Source organism: Erpetoichthys calabaricus, chromosome 12 (genome assembly GCF_900747795.2).
Source record: "Erpetoichthys calabaricus chromosome 12, fErpCal1.3, whole genome shotgun sequence".
Lineage (NCBI taxonomy): Eukaryota > Metazoa > Chordata > Cladistia > Polypteriformes > Polypteridae > Erpetoichthys > Erpetoichthys calabaricus.
The window spans coordinates 120010009-120029829 of record NC_041405.2 but is presented as its reverse complement, the minus strand read 5'-3'; the positions used below and the strand labels follow the sequence as shown (position 1 = coordinate 120029829).

The window sequence follows — 19821 nt, the reverse complement described above, 5'->3', positions numbered from 1 at the left end:
CATAACTTTCCTGTGCACTTTTAAGTTATGTGTCCTCAGCAGTTTCACAATATTACTTGCAGTTTCCTTGACTAAATATTTGATATAAATAAGGACCAGCAGCTGTTCCACACCAATGAAACACCAGCAGAGCAACCGAAAAATACTGCAGCTGAAATTGAATCACAGTAGCTGGCTGGAATATGTGTTCAGTTCTAGCCAATGGAAAATACCTGCTTGTTATATGTTTACTTGCTCCAGATGTTTCCAGTATTATACGTTCTTGATTCTTATTTCAGGACATTTTGAACCATTGCAAACCATAGCCTTTTCTGATTTTTTTTTTTTTTTCTCAACGAAACGTGTATCCACCCTGATTTATAATGCATTATACATAGGCAATCCACCTTGAATCAAGTATCACTCATTCCAAAGAGATGACTGTGTGATGAACAGATGTGTGTTTAGCTTGTTTTGGTGTATTTTATTATATATGATTCATTATTTTTCTATTTGGATCACTCAAAACTTCCTTTTAGCTCTGTTTCATCTTTCAAGTCATAAGCCAAGCACCCTAATTTAAGACTAAACCATGTAGTGCCTGAAGGGTTACTCTTTGTGTTCCCTTATCTGTCAGACATTGGAGACTCCACTCTTGATGAGCACAATTTTGCCCACTCCCTGAAAGATGTAGAAGTCTAGGCCTAAACTGCAATGTCTTTGGTGGGATTAAGCTTGCCTGTAAGAGATGCCAAGGTAACAGAAGGGCAAGAGGAAAATGCATGACAAGATGTTGTCCATTCCCAAGATGTGCAGATGACAGCAAAAGGACACAGCTGCCAGGGTTATCTGGCTCTTTGAAAGTTGGGAAGACACCTGGGCCAACCAGGAAGATAGGGGAGTATGAATCCCAGGAATTTAACAGGGAAAGTATGGCTGTGGCTAAAACAATAAAGGATTTCCATAACACAAGCAGAGAGTCACTTAGATAAGCTTGCCTGGAATCGACAAGTAATGTCCAATCTTGTTGAAGAGAACACTGACAGACATGAGAAGGAGAGTGCGTTGTGCTTGTTTACTGGAAGGAAAGTGGTTCGGCCGCCTAACAGGTCTGTCAGAGTCCATAACCTGTTATAGTATGGGCTAGAGAGGCATAGGGGTTTGATATTTTGTTTGTTTTCTATTCTTTGTTGCTGCTTCTGGTTATGGTATAATTATTTTTGGTATTAAATGTTCATTTTTCCTTTTACTTTGGGTTTTCCCTGCTATAATTCAGGGTTTATATTCAACTTTGTCCACCTCTAAGGATTACAAAGCTGCGTAATTTTACTATGTATTTGTCCTCAAGTTCACATAATTGATCATTGAATTGCACATCAAAGATCATGCCCATTGTTTTGTATGTGCTACTGTCTGTATATCAAATTCCTCTTGGGAGAGTTGCCTTCTTATGGAATGATGTTATTGAGGTATAACAATTTATTATAAACTAACAATCTTCCTTTTTCCCTCTTGAATTTTTTGTAGCTCCTAACCCACCGACGATTAGAGAGGAGCTCTGTACAGCATCACACGACACAATAACAGTGCATTGGACTTCTGAAGATGAATTTAGCGTCAGTTCTTATGAGCTTCAATATACTATATACACTGGCCAGGCCAACTTCATCAGTAAGTACCAATAATTAAGCATTTTAATGGTTCTGCACTGCCATTAGTGGGTGGGGTTAATCATGAATGAAAGGATGCATATATGATACATTTTATTTTGCATGGGTAGTGCTAATTCAATTTTTTTTTTTTTTTACTATTTCTTCACTATTGCTAAATTGTTGGAATAAATATCTGTGCTGTTCAAATAACTAAGAATTTAGTCATAGCCAAACCTTATTTAGTTCATCCAATTACCATGCTGCCATGATTTAAATTGAAAAATATATTGTGATATTACTTATCTCTCTCTATATATATATAAAATCCAACATCTCTCTGTCTGTCTGTATGTCTGCCCACTTTTCACTTGAGAACTACTTACGGAACTTACTTTCCGGTTAATTTTGCGACTTCTCTCATCAAGCTAAGAATCATAGTTCACTTGCAGGAGGGATTATTATGCACTAATCCAAGACAGAGGCTACAGGCCAAGGGAAGGGGGATGCGTGACGTCAGGAGTGGGGAGCCAAGCGGGGCCCTCCTCACTAACACGCCAGCCTCCGTTCAAATCGTTCTACTTCTGGCCATGTTTTGGAGTGGACCTTACCTTTGCTTACCTAGCGATATCTGTTTGTTTATTGAATTTTAAAGTCTGTCCTGTTTCATTACTATGCAGGCGGAGCCACGAGGGACGGCTAGTTTAACATAAATAACTTTTGGACCACTAGAAGTTCAGTTAAAATGGAGGCTAAAGAAATTTACATGGAAGCATGTGGAACAAGTGACTTAATGTACATAACTTACTGTAACATTCTGAAACTCGCTTAATCCAGTTCATGATAGCTGAAACCCATCTTTCATAGCGTCCACTCATGCACACTCCCACAAAGGGACAATTTAGAGTCGCCAGTTAATCAAAGACCCATAACTTTGGGTGTAAAACCTATACGGACAGGAGGGAGAATACGGAGACTACAGGGACAACGAATAGGTGCAGGATTTTGAACTGTGAATGGTGAATCCCTGCCACATCAGTACTAACCCCAACATCACTGTTCTGTGTGACTTAATTTGATTTAGTATAATTATTGTCTTTGTATTCTGCTATTTTATCAGGAGTTGTATGTTAGCTTTTACAACTCTCAAAACCTGTTGTCCCTGATTTGCAGCCATGCTTTGTTATCACTGCTTGCACGTTATGTCTTGTTAAACACTTTCTAAATGTAACAGGCATTTTGTGGGCTCAGTGTCTTTCACTAACTAAGGAGCAGGGCAGCTGACAGTGGAAGAAAACAACACTGTTTATTTTTGTTTTGAAGCAGCCGATTTCAGCTTCCTTCACAGCGTGTTTATGAGACAGACATCCTAATTACTGATTCTGTCTGTACTGTGTGTCATAGACTTGTTAACCGCTCCGCCTTATATCATTTCATGTTGATTGCCCTCCCGCCCTAGTGGCAATCCATTTTGAATTTGAGAAGCTCTTAGAAACCCAATGAAAGTGGAGGCCTGCGATTTCTGCTTTTTTTCTGAGTGATCACAAAAGCTTTTTTTCTTCCACAAATCTTTATTTTAGACACACTGTAAATGCTGAGGTAATGCAGTTAACAGAAATGCGACCAACAGCATTGTAGCTTGTGCTATTAAGCAGCCAGTGATCTGTGCTAAGACAGTTCACAACCCTCCCACTTAAAATGACAGGTTCAGAAATGTCACCAAATCAGCACTCTGAGCAGAGAGCTGGCTATGAAGGATGTCTTGCACGTGTCATGTCATAGCCAAACCTTATTTAGTTCATCCAATTGCCATGCTGTCATGATTTAAATATGTGAAAGTTCTGGAGGTTTCCAGATTTAATTCTAAATCACAAGAAAGTCTGTTTTAGCCCCCACTTTTGGCTCAATGTGTCATCATGAGCAAGTCATTTAATCTGCTTCTGAATGGATTATAAAAAAATATATATTTATAAACCGTTTTACTGTATTGCACCTTGCAGTGGTGTTCAGTATGGAGAGGTACCATTTATAACGAAAGGCAGAATTGTATGGACTTGTAACTACATTAGCGTGCAAGGTTTTCAGTCATGGCTTATACAGAACCTAAACTCCTGGCATCATCCAGCTTTAAAGGTCACACTGTGCTATGTAAGCAAACTAAAGGTGCTGACCTTTGTGCCAGAGGTGAAAAATCACATTTGTCAGTTGATTTATCTTTACTCTGATAAAATATGTTACACAGTACAGTAACGATTTTGGAAAGAGTGAGTAAGAAACCCCGTGGCAGGGTGCCGCACAGAATTAAATGTTTCCTGTTGTTTGCTGGATATGACATGGAGAACAGAGCACACATGGCACTTTGGACTTTCCAGTCAATGCCTTTGGTTGTTTTGATTCTTTTAGGCCAGATGTAGACTTGACGGTTGAAACATGGCTGTCTTTCCTAGACATTATTTTTGGAATGAGAAAATTCCGTTTTTCTTTTTAGTTTCTACCACATTCTGTTCTGCACAGCCAGGAAAAAAGTAGAAGTCAGAAGTCAGTATAATTGTAGACAGAGAGTACAGAGAGAAACTTCACTCTTCACTCGAAGATTTGCACTCAGGCTTATACGCTGTTCAATTTTTAGTCTTTTGATCATTATATGTAGCAAATAAAGTGAAAACTGTGTGTGCTATGTGCATGTTGTACGTTAATAAAAAACAGTGTTAACATTTTGTAATAGTGTGTACAAAAAAACCTTGGAGAAAGTGGCGGGTATTTGTTTTTTTGTTATGTAGAAGGCGCTATAAAAGCAGGGAGTGTCTGGGTGTTCATCATAATCATAAACAGTGTTCTTTTCATGGTTTTTTGGTAATGTGCAATGTGCGTGTAGAAAAGCCCTTGTGAGTCCTGTAAAAGTCACGATGATAAAGTAAATCCTCAGAAGTCTTCCTCGTGGTGTAGTGTTTGAAAGCACATCAAAGTCAGGAAACAACTTTTCATGGCAGCCCTCGGCCTCTACAGTATAGGAATGTTGAAATCTATTTGACTCTCTTTATGACACCTTGTAACTTTACCTCAAAGCAAAGATACATGCTTTTAGAGTTCAATGTTGAGTATAGTATCCTCTAGGAACGGATTTTTCTTAATACCTTGCTTAATACCATATTTTAACAGCAACAACCATAACAACAATCACTTTGCTGGTTCACAAGTTGAAATTCACAATTTAAAATGCTAGGAGAAACAAGGAAAGAAGCTTTTCCATTTGTCATTAGTGGACACAGCATATTAAAAACGCTAACGGAAATATTCGTATTGATGTGCATTTCATGTTTTTGTATTTTAAACAATGGTCATAGATAGATAGATAGATAGATAGATAGATAGATAGATAGATAGATAGATAGATAGATAGATAGATACTTTATTAATCCCAAGGGGAAATTCACATACTCCAGCAGCAGCATACTGATACAAAAAACAATATTAAATTAAAGATTAATAAACAATGCAGGTAAAAACAGACAGTAACCTTGTACAATGTTAATGTTTACCCTTCAGGGTAGAATTGAGGAGTCATATAATAATCAGATTTTTTTGTTTTAATTTAGAAACAAAATACTCCCAAGCATATTTCATTGTGAATCATTCATTTAAAAGTAAAATCAGTTAATAAGTTATATAATATATAGTGCAAAGAATGAAACAGAAAATAAGAAGGGTAGTGCCTTTCATCATACAAAATGCCCTATAAACTATTGCAGTCAAGCTTTAAATATTACATTGCAACAGAAACAGAAATTAAGAGCAATGTTATTATTGCAGTTTTTATTTTATCTTACACATTTTAACTACTTTTAAAGGAATTCCTAATCTTCTTCTTCTTCTTCTTCTTTCGGCTGCTCCTGTTAGGGCCATATCTTTCTGTCCTCTGCATCTTGCTGTTACCCCCATCACCTGCATGTCCTCTCTCACCACATCCATAAAACTTCTCTTAGTCCTTCCTCTTTTCCTCTTCCCTGGCAGCTCTATCCTTAGCATCCTTCTCCCAATATACCCAGCATCTCTCCTCTGCACATGTCCAAACAAACGCAATCTCGCCTCTCTAGCTAATATTACTGGAAATTATTATGAAGTGCCTTACCTTAAAATTACCATCGCAAGATTTATGACTAAACACTCAACACAAAGTTTATAAAAGGTAAAAAGTGAAATAATAATCAAAAAATAATCTAAAGAATCAATTTTTATTCATCTTACACTGTTAGAAATGTTCTTAAATGTTTTTTCCACCTTTATTAATTTTTTTTTTGTTAGTTTTGTTTGTTGATTTTCAAATTTAGGACAATGCAGTCACACTCTTACAAGTATTCAGAAAATCTGATTTGTTTTCACCGTGCATAAGTACGACACCTTTCTGCTTTGCATAGTTTGTCATGAAGTAGTTAATTGCTGTACTGGAGCTGTATAAGGACATTAATGTGTACAACAAGATTGTTTCTGTTATAACATGCTAAAAGAAGGAGTACACTTTATTGAACACAGCATACTGGAAATGTTTCTCCTGATAATTAAAATAAAGAGCCCGATGCTAATTAGTAGCTCTGGCGGCAGCTGTACATTACTTCACCGCCATCAATTACAGAGTCGGTCCGTAGGACTGTAAGAGCCTTTCTTCTCCACCCCAACAAAGAACGCGCGATGAAGCTGTAGCATTTCTCTCCAATGACTTCTGCTGTGATTAATAAGGAGTGAACACCTTAGGGGCAACGTGTTGAAGACATCAGACAGATGTAATGAAGAAGGTCAGCTTGCAGATAGCTGGTAACACAAATCAGTGCTAAGCCATCTTAAGCATCATTAAAAGTGCCTCGGTGAAATATATGTTGTCTTTTTGCTCAGCCTTGTAATTAATTCTCTCTAGTGAGTCATTAGTTAATATGTCGGTTTTGGACAAGGCAAAATCTAAAGCTTCAAAGGCACCACTCTCAAATCAGCCTGACTGTAGGGTCATTTTATTCTACTCAGGATAAGGTGCAAAATGTTTTTTTTTCTTATATTTGCATGTGTAATAATGACAGATATCCTTAAATAAAGGTCCATCTATCAAGGGGACTGCAGTTGGGAATTTACATTTTGTTGTACAAGTCTGGAATTTTAAGACGATATACCTTGTGAAAAGGTTTTTTTTTTTTTTTTTTTACATAAAGGTTTGCAAACCTAAGGAGAGTTTATTTGAATAATTCGATTTTCTCTTGCATTTTAAAGACGTGTATACTGATCAAGTTGGTGACTGATCTAGTAGAAGTGACTGTGGTTTTGTGCGGGTACACATGCTCTGTTATGCCATCCATTATTGGCTACTTCTTTGTACCCATATTTGTAAAGTATAATAATATGAATAATTGAAAACTGTAAATGTGTGAATGACTTTCTAAAATCAGAGGCCAAGTATTCTGTTTATATGTATTCCTTCCAAGAAACAAAATCTTGACCAACCACCTCAGAGACCTCATGGTGCAGTTGAGGGTGGACAACATGGGCCTTCATGAAGTCAACCATCATGTTTTTCGTCTTGTTCACATTAAAAGACAGTTACACCAGTCCCCATTCTGTAAGCTGACCCATCCCCATTGCTGATAAAACCTTCCACCGTTGTGTCATCCCCAAACTTAGTTATTGTGTTACATCCAAGGTGAATTGTAATGCTGAGAATGACTGTGTTTATGAAAAAGAACATTGTGGATATGTCTCAGTGTATTACACCTCATACAAAATCTATGGCATCTTAGTTAAAGACAGGCCACTGAGCATCTTCCTGATTGTGTAATTTTAAATGACACTAGAATTTTCTTGTAGGACACCTTAGAAAACACCTTTTGGGTGAGGCATTTAATTAGAACTCTCTGTAATGTCATTGACCTTGAAAAATGCATCATACTTTCTAGGTGATTCTGCCTTATCTACTAATTTACACAGGGAGGGCCAATTCATTTAGGGCTGCCTTCCAAGTATCTACCATATATATTCATGTATAAGTCGGGTCTTGAAACCCGAAAAATCGATCATAAAATCAGACACTGACTTATATGCCCGTTCAAAAATGCGACGCTTACATTTTTTTATTTTTTTATTTTTTTTACATCTTCTTGCCTCCTCCAATCTTGCACTAGTTTCTCAGACGTATCAAGTTTTGTTGCAGCAGTGCAGTTACCAGTTTCTTTCACTACTTCAACAAGAAATTTAAAACCAGCTTTATATTTTCTTCTAATCGAAGTTGTATGAGGGTGTGAGATGCAAAAAACACAAATCAGTGCAAACGTCACTTTGGAATAGTTTGGGTATTACCCTGTGGTCACGTAGACACAATAGAGAGAGAGAGTTTAGGATCACACGCTGATACATCCCACTGCCGCACCCACATAGAAAAAAAAGGCAGTGTGCTCCGTGGCCACTCTCTCAGGTGGGCGTTAGCATATCATAATCTCTTGGACCAATAGCTTGAGTTTTCCACATTTGATTTATACAACCGACATTATAAAAAACCTGAAATTTTACAGTAAAACCAAGTCCCAATTTATTAACGAGTATATACGGTAGTGGCTACACACTTTATTTTCTTTCACGGTCTTTCACATGTGAAATCAGTTCTCCCTAATGGCTTAACATCTATAAACTATAAGATTAGGTGTTGCCACTCATGACCCTGAACATGTCAATGAACCAGCCAGTTGTAGAAATATATGAACAGTTACGACCTTGTGATTTGTGACTTACATTTAGTAAAAAATCTGATAAATGAGATATACAGTAAATTTAATCATCTATAAGTCTGCTTTAAATCTTTCCTTTTAATGTAATTTTTCTTGTTATGAACTTCCACCAAAAGCCTAAAAGGGAGGGAAACTACACAAAAAGTCCCTGACCAAATCTAAAAACAAATCTTGATAATAATTCAAGAATAATAATTCAGTAGTAATTACTTCAAGAGAAAAGCAAAAGGTAAAAAAGCTACATTTTACATTTTTTTTTTTTTTAGTGGTTAACTTACCAAACAGTAGTAGAAGTGAGCTGATGTACTAAAGTTCTAGATTGTGTACGTACACCCACACACGGCTCTACAGATGTTTGACTAATAATAATAAGGAAACCCAGTGGAGTTCACATAACCGTGAGTTTGGTGAAATTATGGAAATATTTGCAAACTTCCCTGAACTCCATGAAATGCATTGAAGTCAATGGGGAAGAACAAACTGAACTAGTTTTGAGTGGTTTATAATGGTGTAATGGTGTTTAAATGTCCATGAGTACTAGGGAAGTGACTGATTATTGTGGCCAGATATGTGATCTGAGCTGTGACGTAGCAGTGCTAACCACTGTGCCTCAAACAAATGAAATGATAACCACAAACAGAATACTGTACATCAAATGGCCACAAACTACCAATAAGTATGTATATATATATATATATATATATATATATATATATATATATATATATATATATATATATATAGTCATATGAAAAAGTTTGGAAACCCCTCTCAGCCTGCATAATAATTGACTTTACTTTCAACAAAAAAGATAACAGTGGTATGTCTTTCATTTCCTAGGAACATCTGAGTACTGGGGTGTTTTCCAAACAAAGATTTTTAGTGAAGCAGTATTTAGTTGTATGAAATTAAATCAAATGTGAAAAACCGGCTGTGCAAAACTTTGGGTCTCCTTGTAATTTTGCTGATGTGAATGCATTGAACTGCTCAATACTGATTACTTGCAACACCAAATTGGTTGGATTAGCTCATTAAACCTTGAACTTCATAGACAGGTGTGTCCAATCATGAGAAAAGTTATTTAAGGTGGTCAACTGCAAGTTGTGCTTCCCTTTGACTCTCCTCTGAAGAGTGACAGCATGGGATCCTCAAAGCAACTCTCAAAAGATCTGAAAACAAAGATTGTACAGTATCATGGTTTAGGGAAGGCTACAAAAAGAGGTTTAAACTGTCAGTTTCAACTGTAAGGAATGGAATCAGGAAATGGAAGGCCACAGGTACAGTTGTTGTTAAACCCAGCAGGTCTGGCAGGCCAAGAAAAATGCAGGAGCGGCATATGCGCAGGATTGTGAGAATTGTTACAGACAACCCACAGATCACCTCCATAGACCTGCAAGAACATCTTGCTGCAGATGGTGTATCTGTGCATCGTTCTACAATTCAGCGCAATTTGCACAAATTTTCAGGGTGATAAGAAAGAAGCCCTTTCTGCACTCACGTCACAAACAGTTGCTTGTTGTATGCAAATGCTCATTTAGACAAGCCAGATTCATTTTGGAACAAAATGCTTTGGACTGATGAGACAAAAATTGAGTTATTTGGTCATAACAAAAAGCACTTTGCATGATGGAAGAAGACACCTGCTACCTCCTGTCATTTGGTGGAGGTTCCATCATACTGTGGGGCTGTGTGGCTAGTTCAAAGACTGGGGCCCTTGTTAAAGTCGAGGGTCAGATGAATTCAACCCAATATTAACAAATTCTTCAGGATAATGTTCAAGCATCAGTCACAAAGTTGAAGTTACGCAGGGGTTGGATATTCCATCAAGACAATGACCCAAAGCGCATTTCGAAATCTACAAAGGCATTCATGCAGAGGGAGAAGTACAATGTTCTGGAATGGCCGTCACAGTCCTCTGACTTGAATATCATCGAAAATCCATGGGATGATTTGAAGCAGGCTGTCCGTGCTCGGCAGCCATCAAATTTAACTGAACTGGAGAGAATTTGTATGGAAGAATGGTCAAAAATACCTCCATCCATAATCCATACACGCATCAAAGGCTATAGGAGGCGTCTAGAGACTGTTATATTTACAAAAGGAGGCTCAACTAAGTATTGATGTAATATCTCTGTTGGGGTGCCCAAATGTATGCACCTGTCTAATTTTGTTATGATGCATATTGCATATTTTCTGTTAATCCAATAAACTTAATGTCACTTCTGAAATACTACTGTTTCCATAAGGCATGTCATATATTAAAAGGAAGTTGCTACTTTAAAGGCTCACCCATATGATGAACAAAAATCCAAAGAATTAAGAGGGGTTCCCAAACTTTTTCATCCATCCATCCATTATCCAACCCACTATATCCTCACTGGGTCTGCTGGAGCCAATCCCAGCCAAAACAGGGCGCAAGGCTGGAAACAAACCCCGGGCAGGGCACCAGCCCACCGCAGAACTTTTTCATGTGACTGTAATATATATATATATATATATATATATATATATATATATATATATATATAATATTGTCGCAGGTGGCTGGGGGGGCAACCCGGCCGGGACACCGCAGAGGACAGGAAGAAGGCTCACGCCTTCCCCAGACCATGTTGGGGCAACCACCCTGGCGGCTATGGGAACCAGAGCTTTGAAGCTCAACCCTGTAGGGGCCTGTGGTCACCACCAGGGGGTACCACAATGCCTTGGGAACCCTGGACCTCAGCACTTCTACCACACCCGGAAGTGCTGGGGGGAAGAGGATCGGGGACACCGGGAGAGCTTCCAGGTGCGCAGCCGGCACTTCCACCACACTGAGGAGTGCCGGTGGAAGATTGTCGGGAGGCACCTGGAGCACATCCGGGAGCACATCCGGGTGATTATAAAAGGGGCCGCCTCCCTTCATTCAGGACTTTAATCGGGTGAAAGAAGGACGAGGTCTGGGAGGAGACAAGGAGGCGGCCTGAAGAGAGAGAAGGCATTGTTGTTGTTGGCCAGGACTTTGGGGACTTTTGGGGACTGTGGTGCACATTTGTAAATATGAATCCTGTAAATAAATGTGTGGGGTGAGTTTAACGTGTGTGCCTGTCTGTGTCCGGGAAACGAATAGTCTCTAAATTTTATGGTAGTTTCATTTTAATGGAGAGAGACAAATATCAACCAAAAGTCCAGAAAAAACACATTACATAAAAGTTATAAATTGATTTGCATATCATTGAGAGAAATAAGTATTTGATCCCCTACAACCCAGCCAGAATTCCAGCTCCCACAGACTGGCTGTGTGCCCATGTGGCACACAGATTACAATCAATCAATCAATTACAGATACTCCTGATCTCAACTCGCTATGTGTATAAATTACACCTGTCCACACAATCAATTTCTTCCATTCCAACCTCTCCATCACGATGGGCAAGACCAAAGAGCTGTCAGGGACAAGTTTGTAGACCTTTACAAGAAGAATGGGCTACAAGACCATCAGCAAGAAGCTTGGTGAGAAGATGACAACTGTTGGTGCGATTATTCGGAAATGGAAGAAATATAAAATGACCATCAATCACCCTTGGTCTGGAGCTCCATGCAAGATCTTGCCTCATGGGGTGAGGATGATCATGAGAAATGTGAGGGATCAGCCCAAAATTACATGGGAGGAGCTTTTTAATGATCTGAAAGCACTTTTTTCTTCTATGAAGAACATACAAACACCTTGTAAAAAGTTATAAACCTTTCATTATTATATGTTTTCTTTCGCAGTGAGGGGGTGTGGGAGGGATCCTTTAGGCTTTTTTGAGATGTAGCTGGACACATGGCTAATTATGCATGCAAATTAGCCATGAGACTGCCAGCACACAGAGATCAATGTTTTATTTGTCAGTACTCATAAATATTCTCATGATGGTCAATTAATGTACCACTCAAATAAAAATACTGCAAGCTTCTTCTTTTTTTTTTTAAATGCATGTAAATGGAAAGCTGGAGTACTGATCAGGTGGTGATATCATGCATGTCCAAAGAGTCGATCTTACAATACACATGCATGAAAGTTCCACGCATGGCTGCTACAATTCTTTGATGCCGTGCTGGGGATAAACATATTTGTCTAAGCTGGCCTCAAGGCAAATTTCCAGGAAATATTCAGTGAACAAGGTCCCTAGAGAATACAGCATATTCTCTGTGAAAAACACTTTGGAGAATTTCGCCAGTCAACACTATTGACTAACTTGTATTCAGGATCTGTTTTACCATCAGGAATCGTTGTCAGATGAGTAAAAGAGGAAAATATTCAAAATACTCAAGTTGAAATAATTTCCCTGTAGCTGAGTTTGAACAGTAAACTAATCTATAATTGAATCGCACAGAACATTCAATATTTGTCTTAAGACAGATGAAAATTCACCAATGCTTTTCAGTGGGAGATTTCGTAATTTCAGAAATTTGTACAGCACTCTGAATTCTAAATATCTAAAAAAAATTGAACATTCCTGTCATTTTTTTTAAAGAATAAGTGTGCCATTTTTCAACAAAATAGGTCTAGTGTGAGTTGAATTGTTCCATGTGAATACGCTGTAACCACAAAGGGGTGCCACTGAGCCCCAAACCATAGATACAATGTCACCAAACACAACTCTGGGTTCAAATAGAAGATTTTTATTTGTTGCACACCACGTCCAGCCATGATCACAGCCAATAAACACACAATCTTAAGACTTTTCTTTCCTTCTACTCTCATGGTGAGTGTACCTTGGTGCCTCCTGAGTCCCCAACGTGAGGCTGCGGACTTCTTTTAAACTGGACTGCTTCTGGTGTCACACAATTGGTCATCTGAAGCACTTCCAGATTGTGTGGAAACCAGGGCAGTCCTTCCCCAGTAGCGCCCTCTGAAGGTACCCAAGGACTCCAATTTTTCTTAACTTGGTTCAGCCCAGAGGAATACTGCCACCTGCGGTATAGGGGAATGAATTTCTCCTGGCATCCATGTTCACCCAGTCTATCTATTAATCTTCTTCTTCCAGCTGAGATGAAGATTGTAATGTGTTCCCACCGAGTTAAGTCTCCATTCCTGCCTTCCTTCCATTATGGCCCCCTAGTCGGGCAATAAATCATCCTCTATCCTGGCCAGGATGTCTGTCCTTCCTCCAAGGTACTTTCAACATCTAAAACTGGATGTGTTGATGAACAAGATTATGGGAAAGTCAATAGGTCAATAAACTCTGAGTTTAATTGATAGTATAATAACTAAAGTTTATCACATAATATTGAATATAATGTTAGGATTTAACAAACCAGGATTCTAAAACTTAAGGCAGCGGTGTTAACTACTGTGTCAACATGCTACCTATAAAAGTGGCCTTTAGTACCATTGTCTACACAAAGCCTGTGACAAATATGTCAACATTTCATTGTTAACTGTTTGAAAATGTGGGTTGTTGGTGTGTATATGAGTGGGCCATGCAGTGAACTAGCACACTGTACAGGAAATGGTTCTTGCCTTGGGTTTCATCTCCCTTCTCTTTTATAGGTTTGTACAATTCAGTGGACAGCTGGATGATCGTTCCCAACATAAAGCAAAACCACTACACCGTGCATGGACTGCAGAGTGGTACTCGATACGTCTTCTTTGTCAAGGCTATCAACCAGGCCGGGAGCCGGAACAGTGAGCCCGCCAAACTCAAGACAAACAGTAAGTCACAGAGAACATAGTTTCCTTTGCATGTAACTTAAGAAGATGTGACATGTTGCTAGTGTTATGTTTAGGAGACTAAGTACAACATGATTTTATAAATGCTTGAGATATTTTCCTTTAATTGTTAGACTTAACCAGGTTCTCACGCAGACAATGCGGGGTACTCTGTCAGTACTGATTTAATATACAAAACAGTGTTTATTACAACCTCGTTCACTTTTTCTTTGTAATGGTGTAACTTTGCCTATTTTCCCTCATCTGCTTGAATGTAAGCATAACACCCACCTGAATGGGAGACCCATGACTGTTGCGGTTCTCTCCAGCAACTCCACAGCAGCTGTTTGGAAACCATATTGAGAGCCATATGTGTTTGCTAACAGATAGCGTAAAAGGGGGACAAGAGGCCAAAAAAGGTTAGTGGTAGTCACCCCGTATACTTGGTACCAAATATGCTGTAAATGAAGCACAGAGTAGTCACTAAGGAACAGCGAGTCCAAACAGAACTAAGAATGCATTGAGAATACACAGGCTTTCATAGAGGGCAGACTGGAAAGCGGTGTGCTTGTAGGGCTGGAGCCGGAAGTGATGTCATGCTGGATCTTCATTGAAGGGTCTGGAGAAGAGGGAAGAGAGAGGGAGAAACTTAGTACACATTGCCACCCCCTGGCCTGGTGTACAACTTCAATCACTTAACCCCTTTGAGTGCGTCCAATGCACACATGTGTGACAAAAGACCATGATGCTGTTTTCTTGTTGTCATATGTTAGCTGGCTTGACTTTTATAGAATTCCAGCACAGGTCTTGCTGAATGAAACACTTGCTACTTGTGTGGTTTTACTTTCACCAGGCCTAAGTTGATCATTCCAAATAAATCCTCAGCATTTGACAGTCTATTCAGGGCTGGCTTGTGCCTTGTGTCCTTTGCTGCTGGGATAGGCTCCAGCCTCCCCTGACTGAGTTGATTTACTGATGAATGCACAGATCTAATATGTTGTAATTTAGGAATTATTGATTCTGCAAAAAAAAAGAGAATGGATTTCCAATTTAAAAGCATGGAGTATACTTGGAACTTTAAAGTGCCAAACTTCCAATATTCAAACATTAGGGAGCACATTTGTTCACACGCTTATTAATCCAGCTAATTTTGTCACCCCTGCAGAAACACGGACATATCATTTGTGACACTTTAGTAATATCTGTCATACCCACCATTGCTAATCAGTGTCATAAATGCAGGATCAGATTAGGTTTACAAGCGATATAATTACAAATCTCTCCTTAAACAGATGCAAACCTTTAAAATGCATTAGTGCAATGGCCCATGTCATTGCATTTTTATATTTCATGATTCTGCTGTCTCCATTGGCTGATATTGACGTTCAGCGGTGTGTTTTGTCTGGGACTGTAGGGCAAGTTACTCTGCAAAACCTGATTCAGAAGCGATGAGGCCAGATTTCTTAGTGTTATTTTTTTAATTGCACCTTCAGATCAAAAAAATTATATGCTAAATTGTAAACAGCTGGTTTGTGAATCTGATAATCAGCTTTCACATAGTTTAGCATTCAAGACTGGAAAACTGCAGGAGCAATTTGCAAACTTGTGTCATCCTCCAGCATTTTATCACCCGCAGCCTCTTAAGGATTTGCTCTGCAATTTTTCATTTTTCCATCACACCGTCATATACAAACAAACTGTCAAATTGTGTCTAAATTAAAAGTCTGATTACAGATAGCTGCATATCAAAGCATTGACCAAATACACATTGCGTTGGCAGCGGCTGGTGCTGGTTTTATCTGCAGTGCATTCTTGGTCTAGCAGATAATCTGAAATGTTGATTAATTGCCACAGAGAATGGGTTGCATTCTTTTAACTGTGAAGCCTATGGTGCACACATTATTTTTCTGATAATGATAGCTGCCGTTCTGTGATTGTTAAAGATAATGTAATTTTTTTTCATCTGTTTGAGACTGTAAAAATGTGAAATTCCAGGTTACAGTGGATAGGGGTATTTTTATGCCTCATTTTAAGTGTTTCTGTTATTCTTCTGCTGGAACACTAATGAGAAAAAATATTTCTTTTTAAATGTAGGGCTACCAAAGATACTCTAATGTCAATTTCTGCTTTTTCAAAGCTGAGTGTTATTTTCATTATGCTGCAGTCACCAAAGGAAATCCATTGTTTCCACAACATAAATTCATATTTTATTGTTCTCTTCTTATAAACAGCTTGAAGCCAAACAAACCTGAATTATCAAAGCTCACAGTGACAACTTCAGAAAAGCTGAAACAGATTTTGTTCGTGCGTCTCTTCTTTTGCTGGCATTGAACTACCCTGAGGAGCAATTTAGACCCTGTGGAATAGAAACATAAATTCAAAATACACTCAAAACAAAATGTTTAGACCTAAAAATGGAATTAGGTAATACATGCAAAAAATTCACACACACGCACACACATATGTATATAATAAAAAAATAAAGGGAACACTCAAGTTCCACATCGAATCTCGATGAACTAAATAGTCAAGTGAAACATCTTTGCTGAGCAATGCTGTGTAATTCATTAAGAACAAAATGACGTAACAATGGTCACTGGAAACTGAAATCCTCAACCCATTGAGGGCTGGATTCAGCATCACACAAGGAATCAAAGTCAAGAACTGAAATCACAGGCTGATCTAACTTGCGTGAATTTCATCACAGCAACTCATAATGTGACTCAGTAGAGTGTGTGACCCCCAAAACGTGCCAGTATGCACTCCCTCCAATGTCTGGGCACGCTCCTCAAGAGACGGCAGATGGTGTCCTGGATGATCTCCTCCCAGACCTGGATCAGGGCATCAGTGAGCTCTGTACTGAAGCCTCTGACCCACATTAGCTTTATTTATCCTAAGGAATACTAAGGACACCTGCAGTTTACTCCCTTCAGTTATGGAGGTTGTGTTTCAGCCAGGGTTTTGTCTCTTGCTTGAATGTAATTGTTGTTTACTGTTGTTTTTATTTTTTCTTAATTATTCATTTTCCCATTGTTTATATTTTGTTTGTAATTATGGACTATCTCCTTAGTTGTGCTTTGTGGATAGTTCCCCAAGACGTGTAGCCACCTTGACATCACTGCTGCTGACACCTCAACCCTGGCTCTTCAGTATATTCTGCCTGGGAAGAGGCCTTAGCAGTGTTTTTATTGAACACATTTGGTGTTTGTAAGTTTTGTGGTTCTTTTGTTTGGATATTCTGGTTCTTGCTTACTTTCTTCTTTGGTTTTAGATCTCGTGTACAACGTATTTGGATTGTGTATTGGGAATTGTTTGTTTTGGGATTACCTTGTGGGCAAATTCTTTTTGCCCTGTTGAGCAAAGTTTTGTTTTTCCTTTTTGTCAATTAAATAAGTCTTCATTTTTATTTTTAAATGAGTTGTGGTACCTTTTGAGTCACAAGCCAGAGATTTCCCCAGTTTAATCCAGTTGTGAAGCATTTTGGAACATTTGAATTTATTTTTGACCTTTAATCCAATTTCTTCAATTTGGGCCTAATATGGCTGAAGCCTACTATTAATAGTTAGTAGTTAGCAGTTAGCTGAACTGGGTGTTCCTCACCTGAGCTGGCCAATGAAGGCCCTGGGCTGCTTTTATGGTGTATTCAGAGCCCTTAACCCCCTTTTCGTCATGTCTGTAACTCCTAAACATGACAACAGGCACTAATAAGCTCTGTAAGGTAAGGGGAGATACACCACTTATGACTAAAGCTGTTTGGAATCCAGTTAAATGCTTTAGGAACTGGTTTTATATATTCATAATTTTTAGTTCTGGCTATTATTCCTTTCTGCCATGCTTCACACTGCAAAGCCTGTCCATAAAGCATTACAAAAGTCACTTTGTCTTGAGATGAATGAATAACAAAGTTAAACAAGGATCATGCAGCCTAAGAAATAACCTTCATTATGCAATATTTGTAATCTGGAGAAGGTAGGTTTTGGAAAGCATAAAATTATGATGACTAAAGGTTACATCAATGAGAAGATAATATCTTAACTTTGGATAGATTCAGCTAAGCTAAAATGTAGCCATTCTGAGTTATTATTATACAGGATTGACAGAGCGACCACCCACTAGAAGATTTTCTTTCTGTGTTTAAACACTCATGATTATCATTCATGTAGTGTTTCACATCAATAATGCAGCAAATTACTGATGCAGTAGATGAAATATTCTTTGGCTAAAATGATAAACAGCGGGTGGCACGGTGGTGCAGTGGTAGCGCTGCTGCCTCACAGTAAGGAGACCTGGGTTCACTTCCCAGGTCCTCCCTGCATGGAGTTTGCATGTTCTACCCGTGTCTGTGTGGGTTTCCTCCCACAGTCCGAAGACATGCAGGTTAGGTGTATTGGTGATTCTAGAATTGGCCCTAGTGTGTGCTTAGTGTGTGGGTGTGTTTGTGTGTGTCCTGCGGTGGGTTGGCACCCTGCCCAGGATTGGTTCCTGCCTTGTGCCCTGTGTTGGCTGGGATTGGCTCCAGCAGACCCCCGTGACCCTGTGTTCGGATTCAGCAGGTTGGAAAATGGATGGATGGATGATAAACAGCATATAGTCGAGTGTTATAAGCAGGGTTGGAAGCCACCTTTATGTTTTGGACAAGTGCACCATAAGTGGAATTCCTGGCTAGAAGTGAAGCTGCAACTTGTTTTTCAGCTGTAAAGAGACATGGCCATTGAAGCATGGGGACGCCAGGTTTTAATGGTTTTCTCTGGAAAGAAATCATCCATGCTTTAAGGAATTAAACTACATCATGAACATTTTTTGGTCAACAACCCTATATAACTCTTTGTTTTGGAATTACTAGTTTTTTATCAAAGTCATTCTTTGAACTGCTTTTTTTTTATGTTTGAACTTGTGAAAGTGTACTAATGACGGGTCTGTGTGAAGAAGATAGCTGATAAATTTGTTCAAGTAAGGTTAGTGTATACTGCAGCTACAGTTCAGCACAAAACTGTGTCCATTTTGTAGAATCATATGGTGTTCCATTACATTGTGCTCATGTCGGTTTCAAGTTAAAAACGTACAATGGTAGGTTTATACCATGGTAGGTTTATTAAGTCAAAAGTGTGACGTGAACAGTCTAGTGAATATTCTTATTGCATGTGCTAATCAACATGCAGTACAGTTTATGTTATTTAAGCAATATAGTTTTGTTAACAGTAATTATGGCAGGTTTCTTTTCAAAATGAATGAATATATTTTAACAATTGGACTTTTCCCAAGTAGCACAATTATGATTCACTCCTTGATTGCCAACACTATTTATTTCTTTTTAGATGGCTCTGTCAGTTAAGGACAATGGCTGAGGTAAAGCAAGACCACCGCTTGATCACATGTTTAGACCCAAGCAACAACAGGCCAATGCATATCTCTGTGATTTCTTTATGGGTGCTCAATTAGTCCTAAACTAACAACAACCTCTTCCTCAGTATTAACATTTTAAAGAGCACTTGTCTGCTTAATCATTTTCAATAATCAGAGAGTTTTTCTGTCTAAATAATCTCAGCTCTTGCCTTCTCCATAATTTTGCTGGTTTGAATGCCATAAAAGCAGCACTAAAAATATTTTGTAGCTTACAGTCTCCAATTCCGGTCCTGGAAAACTACTGAGGCTGCAGGTTTTCATTTTAATCCTTTTCTTAATTAGTGACCAATTTGTGCTGCTACTTAACTTATTTCCCCATCATTTTAATTGACTATTTTGTAAGATTTGGTCCTCT

At 38.6% G+C, this 19821-nt stretch overlaps 1 protein-coding gene across 4 annotated transcripts in view; it reads left to right on the top strand.

The window, feature by feature from the left end:
- The window catches only part of mid2 (midline 2), a 494772-nt gene that overhangs the window by 446276 nt on the left and 28675 nt on the right, over nt 1-19821 (top strand). For all 4 annotated transcript variants that reach the window (XM_028816075.2, XM_028816074.2, XM_028816073.2 and 1 more), the window contains exons 7-8: nt 1507-1650; nt 13905-14066. In XM_028816075.2, the coding sequence (XP_028671908.2) occupies nt 1507-1650; nt 13905-14066 (306 nt within the window). The remainder of the gene's footprint in view (nt 1-1506; nt 1651-13904; nt 14067-19821) is intronic.